At 49.0% G+C, this 18,826-nt stretch overlaps 1 protein-coding gene across 9 annotated transcripts in view; it reads right to left on the bottom strand.

Moving 5' to 3' along the window:
- Positions 1-18,826, bottom strand: part of LOC134995897 (zinc finger protein 768-like) — a 923,052-nt gene that overhangs the window by 891,752 nt on the left and 12,474 nt on the right. For 8 of the 9 annotated variants that reach the window (XM_063951146.1, XM_063951148.1, XM_063951150.1 and 5 more), the window contains exons 3-12: positions 18,253-18,438; positions 17,857-17,968; positions 17,134-17,234; positions 16,946-17,018; positions 13,863-13,963; positions 13,634-13,703; positions 12,954-13,022; positions 6,395-6,495; positions 6,166-6,235; positions 2,793-2,867 (exon numbers count right to left, since the gene is read on the bottom strand). In XM_063951146.1, coding sequence (XP_063807216.1) covers positions 2,793-2,867; positions 6,166-6,235; positions 6,395-6,495; positions 12,954-13,022; positions 13,634-13,703; positions 13,863-13,963; positions 16,946-17,018; positions 17,134-17,234; positions 17,857-17,968; positions 18,253-18,438 — 958 coding nt within the window. The remainder of the gene's footprint in view (positions 1-2,792; positions 2,868-6,165; positions 6,236-6,394; positions 6,496-12,953; positions 13,023-13,633; positions 13,704-13,862; positions 13,964-16,945; positions 17,019-17,133; positions 17,235-17,856; positions 17,969-18,252; positions 18,439-18,826) is intronic. The other variant, XM_063951151.1, reaches the window with a different exon arrangement.

Genomic DNA, 18,826 nt, shown 5'->3' with positions numbered 1-18,826 from the left:
TGAGACACTGTTTGCCTGCATTTCTGTATTATGACATCTTTGAGCATTGTTGCTTTCCCAGTTTATTAAGTTGCTTATAACATCTTTGAGCATTGTTGCTTTCACAGTCTTAGTTAAGTTTCCTCTTGTTCACTCTCAGTCTCCGTTGGTGCCTTGTTATCTTGTAAGACCTGGGGGCATCGGAGTCTGGGCGGACCTAATTCGCCCATTCAAATGCGGCTGCTATAGGAGAAGACTAGCTTTGCAGGTGCCAAAAAGACCACTGGGGGGAATAACAGAGTCAGTGGCTAGAGTAGATACTCAGATCATAATAGGTATATATATATATATATATATATATATATATATATATACACACATACACACACATACATATATATACATACATACATACATACCACACACACACACACACACACACTACTCTCAGCTTTTTAGCGATAGTGAGCAATAATGATCAACTGTCCTGTGAATTGCAGGCAGGAGAAAGTAACCAGGACCGGGCTCAGAGAGCCTGGTATAGGGGAGACAAGGCCCAAACCTCCTGCACTGTGCCCCGGCCAAAGCATCGATGCTTTAAAAATGGCTGCCTGATGTTACATGGGCAGGGCAAGCCGAGGGAGGAGCAATTCACCTGAGTCTGGCGGTTAACCCCTTGTTCCAAGCCAGCTCAGGGATGGCGGAGAAGTCGCAGACAACTACCTTCCACCTCCTTGGGTGCTTAACCTCCTAGGACCTGCCTGAGTCTGCCACAGTGTCCCTGGTGGTCTAGCGGAAAGCACAGGTGACCTGAATGCTTCACTGCTACAGCTCACCGTGTAACCAGGGGAGCTGCTTCACTTACCTCCCGGCCCCGGCTTGCCGCTGCGTGAGCTGTGTGCACCCCATGAGTCCCGCGGCGGAAGTCATCAGCCCACTTACCGGTGCTGCCACCTGGACGCCTGTACCGCTGTTCTGCATAACCCTGGAGCTTATCTGCTTCTCTTAATGGTGTTCCTGCTGGCACCAATCTAAAAACTGGAGGGCCCTGGTGGTGGGGCAGAGTTTAGGGGACGGAAGACTCAAGGGTTGCTGGGTAATATGTTTTAACCCATTGGTGCCCAGACGCCTTTGCATCCAACCTATACCCAGCATAATGAATCTTCTGCCACCTAGTGGAAAAAAAAAAAGATGTTTCTCCCACCGTAGCCTGGGCAATGATAGTATCCAACTCAGGCTCAAAAAGAGTTTCTCATTTAGATTCAGAATCCGCATCCCAGGCGTGGAGCCAAAGGTTCATTTGAGCTGACAAAGCCGTAGCGGAGACTATGGATGCCTTCTGAGCGCCATCTTGCATGTCCTCACACACATATTCCACTGCTCCATGAAGCTGTCCCGCTAAATCTAGGAAACAATCTTTGGACGGATCGCTGTGGAGACCCACAACAAGCATGTCAGCCCAAATCTCCATGCCAAGGCCAGCAAAGGGCAGATAACCGCCCAATAGCCTACAAAGATAGGCTTCAGGGTTGCCTCAAGATTCTTATTTAAAGGATGCTGATCTTTGTACTGGAAGCACACTGTGTCAGCTAAGCAAGCCACTGGAGCATCCAAGTTGGGATACTGCTCCCAATTAGTCATATGTTCTGCTGGAAGCGGACAAAGACAGACAAATTTGCAAGGGACAGAAACATTTTTATCCAGTGTTTTCCAGGCTTCTTCTACAAGTTCTAAAAGTTTTGTAAAAGATGGGAAAGTCACAACTCTCTTGTACAGACTTTTGAGAGAACTGACTGCCTCTACTTGGTGTCCACATCCAAGCAGTCTAAAGATCGTTGTACTGCCATTATCAGGTCTTCAACTTCTGGTCCCAGAGAAGAATCTAAGTCTTCCCTCTCAGGCAAAAACTACATTCACCAGAATCACGCCCTCCTCTTCCTCAGAATCCGAAACATCTAAAAAAAACCTATAATAAAGGAAGATGCTTATGGGTGGCACGCATGCAAAGATCCTCAAAGAACCGTTCTAAGCAAGACGAAAACCTGAAGCCGTATGCACCATGTTTTTAAATCAAGGTGGATCAAACACCAACTGAGAACTCGCCCTCCCTAAAGGAAGGGAATCTTGTTCTTGTGCTGAGGGAATTGCCATGGTCGCAACTTTAGCTGAACATCTCTCTGAAGCACACCTAGTTGTACCAAATCTGATACTGACCAGCCCAGATCTTTAGCCAACACCAGTACCACCATGGCATGCACACCATATCCCTTATTCAGAGATAACTGGTAATCCGTGCTCTCAGTTTACAGACACTATGGGCCAGATGTAATGATGTCCGAGTTGGGAGGAGGTGCCGGTTCCCGACTGAACTCAGAGTTTTTTTTAAAAGTGGCAATCATTTATAAGACATGGTGCTCTGACTGCCTGAGCCCTGTAAAAATGAGCCGGGGCTGGTACCAAAAATATAAATCAAAAAAAGTAAAATAAGGCTAACTAAGCAGCAAACAAATATAGTGCCTCACTCCACAGACACTAGGAAACAACTGGGAGTGGTTGGGGAAGTGGTGCCAATCAGATTATTCTTCTAGTGCCTTAGCCTGTGGACCTACCCACTAAATCCACTGATGCTAGCAGTGTCCTCCAGATCGGAAGATGGGGGACCTATTCTATTCTCCCCAAAAGAGACCTGCAATTGGAACGTCTCACAACCAGAACAGCCGCCGTAAGCAGTCTATGATCTCCTATTCTGTCCGGCAATGTGATAGATGTCAGTCTGGTATAAGTCACATTATAGAAGAGCGAGAATCACTGACCTGCACTGGACTCTGGGAGGAATTCCTGCAGCCCCCGATGATCACCAGCATCCAGCTCTACACCGGCCTCAGTTCCTGTGTATGACAATAAGCAGACAGTGTTACACACAGACACACATAGGCAGAGACAGAAGGGGCAGTGTCTCTGTGTAGTAGTCATTATTCCCATATGTTACACTGACAGGAGGAATATCCGGCCACACGTGTTCCCATATGTAACACTGACAGTGACAGGAGGAATATCCGGCCATACATGTTCCCATATGTTACACTGACAGTGACAGGAGGAATATCCGGCCACACGTGTTCCCATATGTTACACTGACAGTGACAGGAGGAATATCCCGCCACACGTGTTCCCATATGTTACACCGACAGTGAGAGGAGGAATATTCGGCCACACGTGTTCCCATATGTTACACTGACCGTGACAGGAGGAATATCCGGCCACACGTGTTCCCATATGTTACACTGACAGGAGGAATATCCGGCCACACGTGTTCCCATATGTTACACTGACAGTGACAGGAGGAATATCCGGCCACACGTGTTCCCATATGTTACACTGACAGTGACAGGAGGAATATCTGCCCACACGTGTTCCCATATGTTACACTGACAGTGACAGGAGGAATATTCGGCCACACGTGTTCCCATATGTTACACTGACAGTGACAGGAGGAATATCCGGCCACACGTGTTCCCATATGTTACACTGACAGTGACAGGAGGAATATCCAGCCATACGTGTTCCCATATGTTACACTGACAGTGACAGGAGGAATATCCGGCCATACGTGTTCCCATATGTTACACTGACAGTGACAGGAGGAATATCCGCCCATACGTGTTCCCATATGTTACACTGACAGTGACAGGAGGAATATCCAGCCACACGTGTTCCCATATGTTACACTGACAGTGACAGGAGGAGTATCCGGCCACACGTGTTCCCATATGTTACACTGACAGTGACAGGAGGAATATCCGGCCATACATGTTCCCATATGTTACACTGACAGTGACAGGAGGAATATCCGGCCATACGTGTTCCCATATGTTACACTGACAGTGACAGGAGGAATATCCGGCCTTACGTGTTCCCATATGTTACACTGACTGTGACAGGAGGAATATCCGGCCATACGTGTTCTCATATGTTACACTGACAGTGACAGGAGGAATATCCGGCCATACGTGTTCCCATATGTTACACTGACTGTGACAGGAGGAATATCCGGCCATACGTGTTCTCATATGTTACACTGACAGTGACAGGAGGAATATCCGGCCATACGTGTTCCCATATGTTACACTGACAGTGACAGGAGGAATATCCGGCCACACGTGTTCCCATATGTTACACTGACAGTGACAGGAGGAATATCCGGCCATACGTGTTGGTCACAGACAGTTTCCTCCCTCACATACTTACTCTTCCTCACCCCACTGGCTTATATGGATGAACGGAGGCAATATTAAAGTTGCAGTATTACTTTAGAACAATCTAATTGTTGACAATTACCGGTCACCATGTAATGGTCTCATTACTCAGTCCTAACAACTAGATACATTTATTTATTATTAACAGTTTCTTATATAGCGCTGCATATTCCATTGCGCTTTACAATTAGAACAACAGTAATAGAACAAAACTGGGTAAAAACAGACAGACAGAGGTAGGAAGGCCCTGCTCGCAAGCTTACAATCTATAGGGAAATAGGCATAGATACACAAGGATAGATGCTACCTATTGCATAATGGTCCACCAGATTGCTAGGTTCTTAATGGGTTGTATGATATGATCACCCCGCAATGTTGGCCAAGGGTCGGGAGGGTGTGAGAGTAAAGAAAGACAAAATATGTGAGGTTATGTGGACTGTACAGAGAGGATGTAATTAGATAGGGAAGCACTGAAGGTTACGTGGGTGGGTCTGGAATTTGATAGGCTTGTCAGAAGAGGTGAGTTTTAAAGGTTTGGAGATTAGAGGTGAGTCTTATTGTGCGTGGGAGTGAATTCCACAGAGTGGGTGAAGCCCAGATAAAGGGGGTCATTCCGAGTTGATCGCTCGCTAGCAGTTTTTAGCAGCCGTGCAAAAGCATTGTCGCCGCCCACTGGGGAGTGTATTTTCGCTTTGCAGAAGTGCGAACGCTTGTGCAGCAGAGCGCAAAATCTTTTTGTGCAAAACAAGACCAGCCCTGTAGTTACTCTTCGTGTGCGTTGATTCTAACGCCGGGGGATGGCCTTTGACGTCACACGCCCGCCCAGCGTTCGCCCAGCCACGCCTGCGTTTTTCCAGACACGCCTGCTTTTTTCTAAGCAGTCCCTAAAAACGGTCAGTTGCCACCCAGAAACGCCCACTTCGTGTCAATCTTCCTGCGTTCGGCTGTGCGACTGGAATCTTCGTTAGACCCTGTGCAAACCCACGATGCTCATTCTACCCGTACAACGCGCCTGCGCATTGCGGTGCATACGCATGCGCATAAATGCCGATTTTTAGCCTGATCGCTGCGCTGCGAACACCGGCAGCTAGTGATCAACTCAGAATGACCCCCAAAGTCCTGTAATTTTGAGTGTGATACATCAGAGGAAGTATGGCAGCCCCAGCAGTATAGTTGTCCGTTCCATTTATAACGAGGGAAATTGGGCTTGTGGTTTCTACATTTTGTCCCGCCAACAGGCACTATTTTGTTGAGCCTTTTTTTTTAGTTTGCATGTATCACGGCTTGGTCCTGTGAGAGAGGGATATGTGTAAGATGCACCAAAAGTATGTGCGTGTGTGTGTGGGGGGTGGGGGAGGTTGTATGGATCCTCCCGGGTCATGCATGCAAAATAGAGAAGAGACACACTGCGCAGACTGTGTGACATTCCTAGGCGGCCATCTTTATCTCAATTCCTTTCCTAGGTATTTTCATAAGCTCCACCTCCTGTCGGGACCCTGAGCAGTCAGTCATAAGCCACAAGATGGCCGCCACCTGCCCGAGTGAGCAGCAGAGTCATCAGGGACATGCAGACGCTATTAGTTTCCTCAGCACACTGCACCTCACGACACTGACTGGCAGCTCCCACACACACTGTGTTGCTACACTTCAATAAAATAAAAAATGACATGGGGTGGTCCATTACTATGTGCCCCATTACCCATGTGTGGCGCTGACCCCAGAATTACCTGCTCTTTGGCACGACAACAGAGACAATTTGATGCATTGATTATTTTGTTCGCTAATTAGCCAATTAACTTGATAGCAGGAGATTCAAAAACTATGTTACTCGGGGGATCTCAAGGAACATTTCAGTGAAAACCTCTTCAAACTCAGTTCAGTAGGTCTCCAGTTTATTGCAAAAAAAAAAAAAAAAGTCAATCTCTCTCACCTGAGCCGATCTCAGCAGGAATAGCCTCTTCTTTACATTGCTGGTAACACATCCCGTCTCCTGGCATGGCCTGTCATACAAGAACATGTGTCACATACGTGTCCCACCCACACGTTACACGGGACATCTCTATAGGAGTCACACACAGGGCGGGGACATGGGAATAACACAAGATCCTGCAATGTGAGACATGTGAGGAGCTGGGAGAGGTCAGAGCAGGTTCCTCTACCTGAAAATCCTGGCTGATCATCCTGTTCTCTTCTACCATACAACCCAAAGAATAGAGAGGGTTCTTACATCGGGCTGCGGGGTGTGTAGGATTACATCTACCTGCGGGGAATGGTCACACAGATTTAGGTGTAAAATAATGCAACTCATCTGATTCAAACACAATGAATGATATGGCGGAGTAAAAGAACAATGGAAATAAAACCACCTTAACCCAACTCACTGCTAATGGTACATTCTCCTGCAACACCACAGTCCGTAGCGATGGGGAAAAGGTATAGGTATGGTAGACTTACCTTTGTTAACTCTCTTTCTTCGAAGTCCATAGGGTCCACAAGAGAGACAATGGGATGTAGGTGGTGGATACAACCAGGCACCAAACAGTTAAAGCTTTAACATATCCCAGGATGCTCCGGTCCTTCTCCCCTATATCCCGCCCACAGCCCAAGGTTATTTAGTTTTGTCAACAAGCCCAAGGCAGGTGCAGAATTGGAGAGAAGGAAGATTGATTTCTTTTGTGAACCACATTCTCATGCAGCAGAGAAGGGAACGAGTGACTAAGAGGAAAAACCCATAGAAGCCAGGTGCATCAGGGTAGGAGCCCTGTGGACCCTATGGACCTGGAAGAAAGAGAGTTAACAAATGCAAGTCTACTATAACGCTCTTTTTTCTTCTTCAGGGTCCATAGTGCTCCACAGGGAAGAAAATGGGGATGTCCCAAAACAGTTGTTGAAGAGAGGGGACGCTCCTTAGCTGAGAGGAGAATCCAGCGTCCAAATGAAGCATCCTGAGAAGCAAATGTATAAAAGGCATAGAAACTAAGAAAGGTGGAGACAGAATACCATGTGGCCGCCTTGCACAGTTGTTCTACAGACACGTCATGGTGGGCTGCCCACGACAGACCCACAGAGCGAGTAGAATGAGCCAAGACTGTACCCGGCACATGTAGGTCAGCCTGCATGTAAGCCCGTGAGATAGTCATGCAAAGCCATATGGCCAGAGTCTGTCAGTCTGTGAGTTTGTCAGCTAGCCAGCCCCTCTTATGGAATCCGTAGATGACAAAGAGGGAATTCAATTTCCGGATGGAACTGGTACGGTCCATGTAGATTTGAAGGGCACAGACCACGTCCAAGGGGGCCTTCCCCGCAGAGAGACCTAGGGATTGGAATGCCGGAACCACTATTTCTTCATTAAGGTGGAAACGGGACACCACCTTGGGAAGGTAGCCAGGACGAGTTTGAAGAACAGCCTGTCTTGATAAAAGATCAGAAAGGGAGAGCTCCCCCAAAGCAGACACCCTTCGGGCCGACGCATTGGCCAGAAGAATGAGACTTTGCCGTTAGCCATTTGAGGTCCACTGATTCCAGAGGTTCAAACAGAGGCTCTTGAAGTGCTTGAAGTGCCACTGACAAATCCCATGGAGCCACTGGAGGGACAAAGGGAGGTTGAAGATGGAGGACACTATGAAGAAAGGTGTGAACATCCATCAGTAGAGCAATTCTGCGCTGAAACCAGATTGACAGAGCAGAGATGTGCACTTTCAGAGAGGCCAGGCAGAGTCTGAGGTCCAATCCAGCTTGAAGAAAGGCAAGGATTCAGGAAACTCTAAAAACCAGAGGGTCATAGCATCTTGCCACTGAAAGTATGTAAGCCACACACGGTAACAGATATGAGCGGAGATTGACTTCCACGCTCTGAGCATGGTCTGGATAACAGAGCGAGAGAAACCTATGTACCTGAGGAGGGATGACTCAGGAGTCACGCCGTCAAAGATAAATGGTTGGAGACAGGGACCCTGAGACAATAGGTTGTAGTGGAAGTAGAAAGGGAGCATCTATGGAGAGACTCTGAAGACTGGAGAACCAATGCTGTCTGGGCCAGGCCTGAGCCACCAACAGGACAGTGCCTCCTTCTTCCTTGAATTTCCAAAGGACCAGAGGAAGGAGGGAGACCGGAGGGAATTGATACGCCAGACAGAAGGTCAACTTCACTGTCAGGGCGTCCATGAAGGCTGCATCAGGATCTCTTGTTCTGGACCCGTACATGAGAACCTTGTGGTTGTGTCAAGAGGCCATGAGGTCCATGTCAGACAGGACCCACTTGTCCACCAGAAGCTGGGTGGGCTCTTCACACAGAGGTCTTTCACCAGCATGCATGTTGTGATGGCTGAGGAAGTTCGCTTCCCAGTTGGAGATCCAGGGGATAAACACCACCGACCTGGCCAAGAGATGGTGTTCGGCCTATTGAGAATGTGAGCCACTTCTAGCACAGCTAACTGACTGTGAGTGCCTCCCTGATGGTTGAGGTAGACCACCGCAGTGGCGTTGTCAAACTGAACCTGGACGGGTCTGCCCTGGAGAATGTCCCGTGCCAGAGTGAGTGCTCTGTGGAAAGCTCGTAGTTCCAGGACGTTGATTGGTAAGCATCTTTCGGTGGGAGTCAAATGGCCTTAAAAAGGGTGTTGACAGGACATTGCCCCCCATCCATGGAGACTAGCATCCATGGTCAGGAATATCCAATCCAGGATCCAGAACGGTCAACCCTTGTCCAAGTGGGACGTGTGGAGCCACCAAGCTAGAGACAGACAAACTTCCGGAGAGAGGACCATTGTCTGGGTCCTGATCAGAGACGTTTGTCCATTCCATCTGTACAGGATTAGGTGTTGCAGGGGGTCTGGAATGGAACTGGGCGCACTCCCCCATGTTGAAGGTGGAGACCATTGACCCCAAGACCTGCATGGCTGATTGGACTGACACTTGGTGACTGTGATGCTACTTGCACACTTGTTGCTGTAGTGCGGAAATTTTGACTGCTGGAAGGAAAATTCTTTGTACATGGGAATCGAGGAGAACTCCCAGATGTAACATCCTTTGAGAAGGTGTAAGGGATGACTTTTTCCAGTTGATTAGCAAGCCTTGTTTTTGCAGAAAGGCAATGGTCAGCTGAAGATGGCAGTGAAGGACCTCCGGATCGACTGTGCGAGGATCAACAGGTCATCCATGTATGGGAGTATTCTGACCCCCTGAAGACGCAGCCATAATTTTGGTAAAGACCCTGGGGAGCAGTAGAAAGACCAAAGGGCAGTGCCCGAAACTGGAAATGTTGCTGAAGAACAGCAAACCGTAGGAACCGCCGAGAGTGTACTATAGGTATCTGCAGAGGATTCAGTATAATTTACTGACGGACACAATACCGACGGTCATAATTCCTACAGTCATTGACCTACAGTCAAAATACCTACATTCATTATGCCGATATGTTCAAAATGTCGACATGTCAGTGTTCCACGTCCGCTCGCCAAGCTGCGCTCGGCACACTATTATATTCCCCCTCCAGGTCCACTGGGATGGTAAAGTATGAACAAGTCTGTTTTGGGGCAAAAAATTCCTTAAAAAACGCATGTCTGCATTTTCACATGTTGGCATTTCAAGCGTCTGTATTCTGACTATGTCGGCATAACGAATGGCAGTATTTAGACCGTGTCTGTATTTTGACTGTCGGTCAATGGCTGTCGGGATTATGACCGTCGGTATTGTGTCTGTCGGTAAATCAACTGCTATCCATATGCAGATAAGCATCCTGAATGCCCAGGGACCCCATAAAATCCCCATGCTCCATAGCTATGACAATTGAGCGGAGGGTTTCCATACGAAACCTGGGTGTCTTGATAAACCTGTTGGGGGATTTGAGATTGAGGATAGATCGATGAGACCCATTGGGGTTCTGAACCAGGAATAGGGAAGAGTAAAAAAACTGTCCTGCGCTGTGACAAAGGGACTGGAATCACTACCCGATTGAAGCAGGGACTGAAATACTTTTTGGAGGGCAAAGGCCTTGCTCGGGTCTGATGGGGGGCCTGTGCAAAAGAGGAGGGTGTCTCTGGAATGAGACAGCATACCAGTAAGAGACCACGTCTTCCACCCAGGCATCTGTAGTGGTCTGATGCCAGGACTGTGCAAACTGAAGAAGTTGGCCTTCAACCGAGGAGGCTCGCCCGTTAGGTTGAGGGCTTGTTTTCATACTTGGAAGTTGGACATCTGGTAGCCCAGGCCTGCTTGGTCCTGGGCATGGAGGGCTTTGTAATAGCCAACAGCCGAGGGAAAAACTGTCCTTTAGCTTTGTCATGGGGGCGAAAGGACCGAAAGGTAGCTGTTCGAGACCTTGTAGTAAAGGCTGAGGGCAGAAAAGCAGTTTTGGCAGCAGCCAGAGAAGCCACGATTTTGTCTATTTCTGCACCAAAACAAGAGTTATGGTAGACTTATGGTTAACTCTGTTTCTCCGAGGTCCACAGTATACACAGGATATACATTGGGTTGTTAGTGGCGGAAGAGGATTGTCACCAAACGGTTAAAGCTTTTGGACTCCCAGGAAGTTATGGTCCAGCCTCTTTATAACCCTTACTTCTGGCCCAGGAACTAAGTTTGTCACAAAGCTTAAGGCAGGAGCAGAATTATATCGAGGACGAAGACCTATTCAAGCAAGAAAAACATACACACACTTCCATGCCAGAGGAAGGGAAGGAATTAGTAAGTGTAAAGATTCTCAAATGTGTCCGCTTTCCATGAGCATAGTCAGAGGATGTGGTGACTACCACCGAAGTAGCAGATGCCCTGGAAGCCAGGAGACCAGTATCCAGAACCACATCAAGGTAGGAGGCAGTATCCTTGATATGCGTGATGTTGGACATAAGTTCCCGGGAAACGTCAGAGGGAAGGCCTTCCTCATGTGCCTTTGCCCAGCTTTCAATGGTTTTGCCCACCCAGGCAACAGCCATAGCATGCCGAGTAATAGCTCCTGTAAGGGAATAGACTGATTTGGGACAGGCTTCAAATCCTCCTATACGTAGTCTTCTTTAAAGGAAGTTGTTGTAGGGATAGGTAAAGTAGAAGTTTTAACCAGATATGTCACATGGGAATCCACAGCTGGGGGAACCTCCTACTTAGGAGATTACATCACAGGAATAGGGCAAAACGAAGCCAGGCGCCTTTGCAGCTGAAACTTTTTACCATGGATATTCCAAGCTTCAGGCAGGAGTTCAGTAAGTTGTTCAGATTGAGGAAATTCAACCTTAACTACTTTCCTCCCCCCAAAAAGCGTGGCCTTTTTGGGGGGAGGAGCAAGCTCTTCCTCTTATTTTTGAAGAACAGATTTGATGGTCCTTACTAGCGCAGATACATCTAAGGTAGACTGGTGCTCCTCCTCCGCTGAGGGGGATTCAGTGAGAGAGACATCTGCCTCCTCTGTCTCTACAGAAGACGCCTCACAATCTGAAAGCTGCGTAGACTGCGAGGATGGCATAGCACGCCTAAAGGGTTTAGTGGGAAAGGGTCTGTCACACTGTAACATCTGTTGAAAAGCAGTAGAGCTAGTAGCAAGACTCTGTATTGAGGTAGAGGGGCATATCCACCCAGGAAGGGGGCATAGCTGTGACTGGTATAGCAGGGTGCACCTGCTGGGGGAATCCCATAGGGAGAGCCACCGTGAGGGTTGCTAGGCAGTCAGCTATCTGTGCTAATATCTGTGAAAAAGAAGCCCATGTGGTATCCCGAGTCTCTGAGGGGGAGGGAGGAGCAGATCAGAGGTGGGAAGACCACAGTGGAATGGTGGCCTGAGCTGGGGAAAGGGCTGCAGGGAGGGCTGACCTCCCCCATGCTGACTTCAACCAGCAGGTTCCCCGGAAGTAGGACTGAGTCAAAGAAGCACCTGATCTCCCCCGGTGCCCCAGCTGCAGTCCAGAGTTCTCATGTGGAGCCGTGCTAGCCAGGCCCCTAGGTGGGGGTTGACAGAGCAGCACTGGCGTCCAGAGGAACCATCACCTGCCAGCAGCAAAATGAAACTGAATAGCCTTGGACTGTGGGCAGGGTATAGGGGGCAGGACAGAGCATCCTGGGATATGTCAAAGCTTTAACTGTTTGGTGTCTGGTCTATCCACCACCTACACCCCATTGTCTCCTCTGTAGAGCCCTATGGACCCAGAAGTAGAAATGTAGATTGTTATACTTACTGTGATGAGACCAGGGAAGGAGGTATTGGACAACTACCCCTACCGGTACTTCCACAGGACTACATTACACTTAAACTATGGTTTGGGATTATTTGTGAATGTTTCATGTGAATTATTATTTCATGTGCTACAGTTTGTAGGGGTCTTGTAGATTATTGTATTGCACTGGTTGTGGGTGTGTTATATGTGCAGTAAAGGTGCCATTGTACCCCCTCTCCTCGTTACCCGTGTAATTGCTGAACCTAAGGAACCGGGCACACTTAGCAAACTCCGGATCTAACACCCGGTATCCTCACAGCCCTCACTGACCTGGGCCACAAGGGAGATGTGAGTGATTGTGTACATCCCTGCAGTGCGCTAATTGTGTCCATTACACACCGGCGATAACACACAAGATACGCCACCAAACTGAGCCACACCTGAATCAGTCAGTGTGCGTGTAATATGTTACGTGTACATGTATGTAATGTCTTCTGGCTTAGATACTTGGGAATTGGCTCAATTTTGCTATAAGCAACAAAAGCTGTAACATAAATAAGAGTTATGTTAAACTTACCTTTGTTAACTCTTTTTCTTCGAGGTCCATAGGATCCACAGGTATTACCTTGGGGTATGTTGCTGGAGACTAGGAAAAAGGCACCAAACAGTTAAGCTTTTGAGCTCCCAAGAGCTGTTCCTTCTCCCTCATACCCCACCCACATCTCAGGCTCTTAAGTTTTTGTTTGGTGCCTGCATGAGCAGGTTCACCTTTGTAACAGTAGGGGCCAGCACTGCTGCTCCATCACCCATGCCGACGCCGCAACTCCAGCCACGTCAAGGTACTTAATATTAGTATTATTTTTAATAACAGATCATTATAAAGCCAATTAACATGCAAATATCAGAGACACCCCAGTGACCTGCAGCGCTGGGAATGGTCTCAGGTATAGAGGGCACCCCCAGCAGTCAGTGCGGCTGGTTATACAGAAGGTGCCTAGTTGGGGTCACCAGGTTCCAAACCTCTGTGTGCGGTGCGGTGACATCAGAATGAAGAGACGTGTCACTGCATGGTAAAGATGGCGGCTGTGATGTACAACTGTCTCAGTATCTTGTCATGTGTTCCATGTTATAGCGCTGAGATAAGCTGCTCTTCCCTCCCATGTATGTAACGTCACATATAAGCCACATCTCCAGTAATATAAATACTTCTCCCCATACAGCAATATTATATCCCCAGAGCGTCTGCGTCTCTCTCACCTGGGCTGATCTCAGCAGGAATGGCCTCTTCCTTACATTGGCGGTGATAAATCATGGGTCCCGGGTCAGCCTGTCATACAAGAACATGTGTCACATACGTGTCCCACCCACACGTTACACGGGACATCTCTATAGGACACACATAGGGCGGGGACATGGGAATAACACAATATCCTGCAATGTGAGGAGCGGATGTGTGAGGAGGAGAGGTCAGAGCAGGTTCCTCTACCTGATATTCCTGTGTCACAGTCCTGTTCTCTTCCTCTATACAGCCCGGAGAGTACAGAGGGGTCTCACAGGGGTCTGCCGGAGTTCTAGAGCTGCACCCACCTGCGGGGAATGGATACAGAACATTACATTACAGTAAGTATAGTGATTCTATGTACAGTCAGTGGGGAGGTGAGGACTTCCCTACTGAGTAATGAGGAGACCACCGCCTGCCACCGAGTACAAGGTTACATGTAGGTCACACACTGACTCAGCCTGGACATGTTACAGGAACAGTGGCCACAATTACCGCATAGTAACTTGTGTAAGTGTATAGACAATGGCAGAAATGCCCCATGTTACACTACTCGCCCAGGCAAGACGCCTGCACCTGCTGTACCTCTGGTACCTACAGATAAGACCTAACACTCAGCCATCCCCCGGCTGTCCTGTGCTGTGTATATTGCTCTGATTACTATGCAACAATCATGACCCACAATAACCAGTCATGAGGACCCAGCAAAGAGGCGCTGCAACAGGTACACACACCAAGTAGTAAGTGGTTTCCGGTGCAGGAGAAGGAGGGTGGTGGTGGTGGTGGAATATTCTCCTACAACTGGGGACACCACGCACACACAGGCTCATCCTGCCCTCCACAGGCTCAGCAATGACTACAATACATACACTGACAGGAATTAGGCCCCTCCCATCCTTAGCACTGAGTACACTACATACACTGACAGGAATTAGGCTCATCCCCAGCAATGACTACACTACATACACTGACAGGAATTAGGCTCCTCCTCAGGCCCAGCACTGAGTACACTTCATACACTGACAGGAATTAGGCTCCTCCTCAGGCCCAGCACTGAGTACACTTCATACACTGACAGGAATTAGGCTCCTCCTCAGGCCCAGCACTGAGTACACTACATACACTGACAGGAATTCGAATACAGCTGTACAATGTCTTCCCTGTCAGAGCTTAGTGAGGAAGGTGACTGACATCATCCATCACCTGCCCCCTTAGCAGGCTGTGCTCTTATGTTTGCCAGCCCAGTGACTGGGTGCAGAGCGCAGCTCACCACAGCTCCCCACATCCAGTGTGCAGAGAGGCTGCCTGCAGTTATGGCAGTGACCGGTTCACCCCTCCGGAGGTCTGACAGCAGGAGGAACGGGCGCCGGCAGTATGAGGCGCTGCCCAGCACCTACTCCCCCTTCCCAGCATGCAGTGTCAGCAGCTGTAACACCGGCAGCAGCTGAAGCTGACACACTAATCCGTAACATAATAACCTAATGCTGCCATAGGTGCCACAGTACAGTGTCCTAATGTGCCTGCTCTCCTACAGCCACCTCTATACCCCACAGTTCCAGCACCAACACAGTGCCCGCGCTCCTAGAGCCACCTTTATACCCCACAGTTCCAGCATCCACACAGTGCCTGCGCTCCTACAGCCACCTCTATACCCCACAGTTCCAGCATCCACACAGTGGCTGGACTCCTACAGCCGCCTCTATACCCCACAGTTCCAGCATCCACACAGTGTCCATGCTCCTACAGCCACCCTTATACCCCACAGTTCCAGCGCCAAGACAGTGCCTGCGTGCCTACAGCCACCTCTATACGCCACAGTTCCAGCGCCAAGACAGTGCCTGCGCACCTACAGCCACCTCTATACCCCACAGTTCCAGCGCCAACACCGTGCCCGCTCTCCTACTGCCACCTCTATACCTCACAGTTCCAGCGCCAACACAGTGCCTGCGCTCCTACAGCCACCTCTATACCTCACAGTTCCAGCGCCAACACAGTGCCTGCGTTCCTACAGCCACATCTATACCCCACAGTTCCAGCATCCACACAGTGCCCACTCTCCTACAGCTACCTCTATACCCCACAGTTCCAGCGTCCACACAGTGCCCGCGCTCCTACAGCCACTTCTATACCCCACAGTTCCAGAATCCACATAGTGCCCGGACTCCTACAGCCACCTCTATACCCCACAGTTCCAGCATCCACACAGCGCCTGTGCCCCTACAGCCACCTCTATACCCCACAGTTCCAGCGCCAACACAGTGCCCGCGCTCCTACAGCCACCTCTATACCCCACAGTTCCAGCGCCCACATAGTGCCCACGCTCCTACAGCCACCTCTATACCCCATAGTTCCAGCACTAACACAGCGCCCGCTCTCCTACAGCCATCTCTATACCCCACAGTTCCAGCATCCACACAGTGCTGGCACTCCTACAGCCACCGCTATACCCCACAGTTCCAGTGCCCACACAGTGCCTGCGCTCCTACAACCACATCTGTACCCCACAGTTCCAGCATCCACACAGTGCCTGCGCTCCTACAACCACCTCTATACCCCACAGATCCAGCATTCACAATGTGCCCACGCTCACCCAGCCACCTCTATTGATCACGGTCCAAGCGTATAAACACTATAATCTTTATCACTGTACAGCTATTACATGCTCTGTCACTGCTGCTATCTGACCGCTCTATGGCTACATATGGTTATGGCAAGACACTAGACTTATACCCCTTTTACACTGCCAGCATATAACACGGGTCATTGCACATGAATGTGCATAACTCGTGTTGCTGTTTGGTGTAAAATGGTCGAGTTGGAATAATCCGGGTCATGTGACCCGGTATTCCAACTCGGGTATTTTGCAGGATTGAACACGGGTTCAACCTGGCAAACTGTGCTGTGTAAACAGGAGCCAGGTCGCATTGACCCGGCTTCCCGCTCACAGTAAATGGACAGGCAGCGCTTGGAGATCATGTGATTTCCAAGCGCCGCCCCCGCCGCGTCACCGGCAACGTCACCAACCCGGCAATATGCTGGGTTGGAGACGGCAGTGGGAAAGTGGGCTGAAGCGGTGTGCAGCCGGGGTAGCACCCGTATCAGGCTCCCGGCTGCGACCCACAGTATTTGGTCTAAAAGCGGTGATAAATAACACATGTAATGCTCAGAACATATCAGTATGACAAAAGTTATTTTTATTTGTAATATTTATGCAATTAGCTATTTATATAGTATACAATTGACTGTATCTGTTATGTAACCCAATCCCGCTAATCCCGCTGCTGTCTCACCTGAGCTGGTGGGATCAGGGACGGGCTCCTCTTCCTTACACTGCGGGTGATACACCCCGTGTCCCGGCTCAGCCTGTCATAAAAGGACAGAAATATTATTACACCGAGCGTCTATACCAGGAGGATACACAGGATAAGGATATGAGAGTAACATAATGCAGAAGAGATAATGCAGCCAGTCCCGCTACCTGATAATCCTCTATGACAATCCGGTTCTCTTCCTTTATATAATCCCCAGAGTACAGAGGGGTCTCACATCGTCCTGGGGGGCTTCTAGAGCTACACTCACCTGCGGGGAGAACAGACAATGACAGACATATAGCAATGCTTAGTAATACCAGCAGAACATATCACTGCACAGGGTCACCGGTCACTAGGGCTCGGGTGTAAATCACAGCCCTGCACCGTTACGTGTATCTGGGTGGGGTGTCACCCCCCGAGGGTCATCATGACCAGTGACACTGGGGGAAGAATTTATCATCCAACCTTCCACCAGCCCCCAGCATCCGATAGTACTTCACAGAACGGGTATTGGACAAGTGGAATAGCCTCCCATCAGAGGTGGTAGAGGCTAAGACAGTAGAGCAATTTAAACATGCATGGGATAGACATAAGGATATCCTTACAAAGAAATAAGGATCAGATAAGGTTAGAGATAAAAATAATGTAACAAAAAATAAAAATAAATTGGGCAGACTAGATGGGCCAAGTGGTTCTTATCTGCCGTCAAATTCTATGTTTCTATGTGATCATGTGTCAGCTGGAACTGGCAGTCGCTTTGGAACCACATGCAGAGGGAATGGAGGCCAATTAGGTCCCAACTGCAGTGATCAGTAACAGCCAAACAGCCGGGAGAGGGGCGGAGAGAAGTGACAGGATAGAATCACACACCCTGAGAGACGTCCTCTTACCCACTGAGTCACGCAGCTGCGGAGGGTCCATTACAACGTCCTTGTACCCATCTGAATAGTCCCACTCTGTCACAGAGAATGAAACATCCACGTCCTTACACTTCCCAGGCACCTGCAGCATAGGAGAGCTGGTCACATGACTTACCCCCACACCTAGGAGTACCGTGTAATACATTCCACTGCAGGGCACAATGGCAGACGATGGGTCAGGGATCAATTACCGAGTGCGCCCTGACCAATCACCAGTGCTCCAGTGACAATAGTATTATTAAACTTTAGCACAACATAAATCAGTCACCAACCAAAACGCTGATATAGCAATTATAAAAATAAAATAAAAATTAAACCGCATTCTCCATGGGAATATACAGCTATATGTACAATAAGAGCGCTCACCTTTCCCGTCTCTCTGTGATATACCTCAGTAGGTGGCTGTGTAATCCTGTCACGGCTCCTCTCCCCTGTTGGCGCAGGAGGTGGAGCCTCCGTGTTTGGTCTCTGGGTGCTGCTGCTTCTGTCTGACACAGGGGGGCCGCTGATGTCTGTCACCTGGTCACCCGACTTTCTCACCACAATGAAATCCTATGAGAGCACCAATATGTAAGATGCCGCCCTATGTATATAATACAGTAACACCCTCATATACAGCAAGCTAATCCCAGCTGTATATAGGCGGATAGCAGCCCTGCACCATCTCTGTGTAACACAGGCTGTGTGTATATATGGCTGTAACCATAAGAGGCAGAAGACACACACAGAGGGATCTGCCTGCTCCTACCCATAATTCCTGGGGGCCACTGCTGTATCTCTGTGGGAAAATGTCACTTTATAGCATAAACCCCTGAAGAAGACTTGTCGTGTATAACAGACGTGTGACAGGAAAGTGACGCCTCTTATAGTCAGACACAGGAGAGAGTGGAAGACGGACAGGGAAATGGCGGCGACCTGTACTGTGTGCTGTACAACTAGC

The sequence above is a fragment of the Pseudophryne corroboree genome, chromosome 2 (assembly GCF_028390025.1).
Source record: "Pseudophryne corroboree isolate aPseCor3 chromosome 2, aPseCor3.hap2, whole genome shotgun sequence".
Lineage (NCBI taxonomy): Eukaryota > Metazoa > Chordata > Amphibia > Anura > Myobatrachidae > Pseudophryne > Pseudophryne corroboree.
Note: the sequence above shows the minus strand (reverse complement) of the source record. Positions and strands in the feature narration are given on the sequence as shown.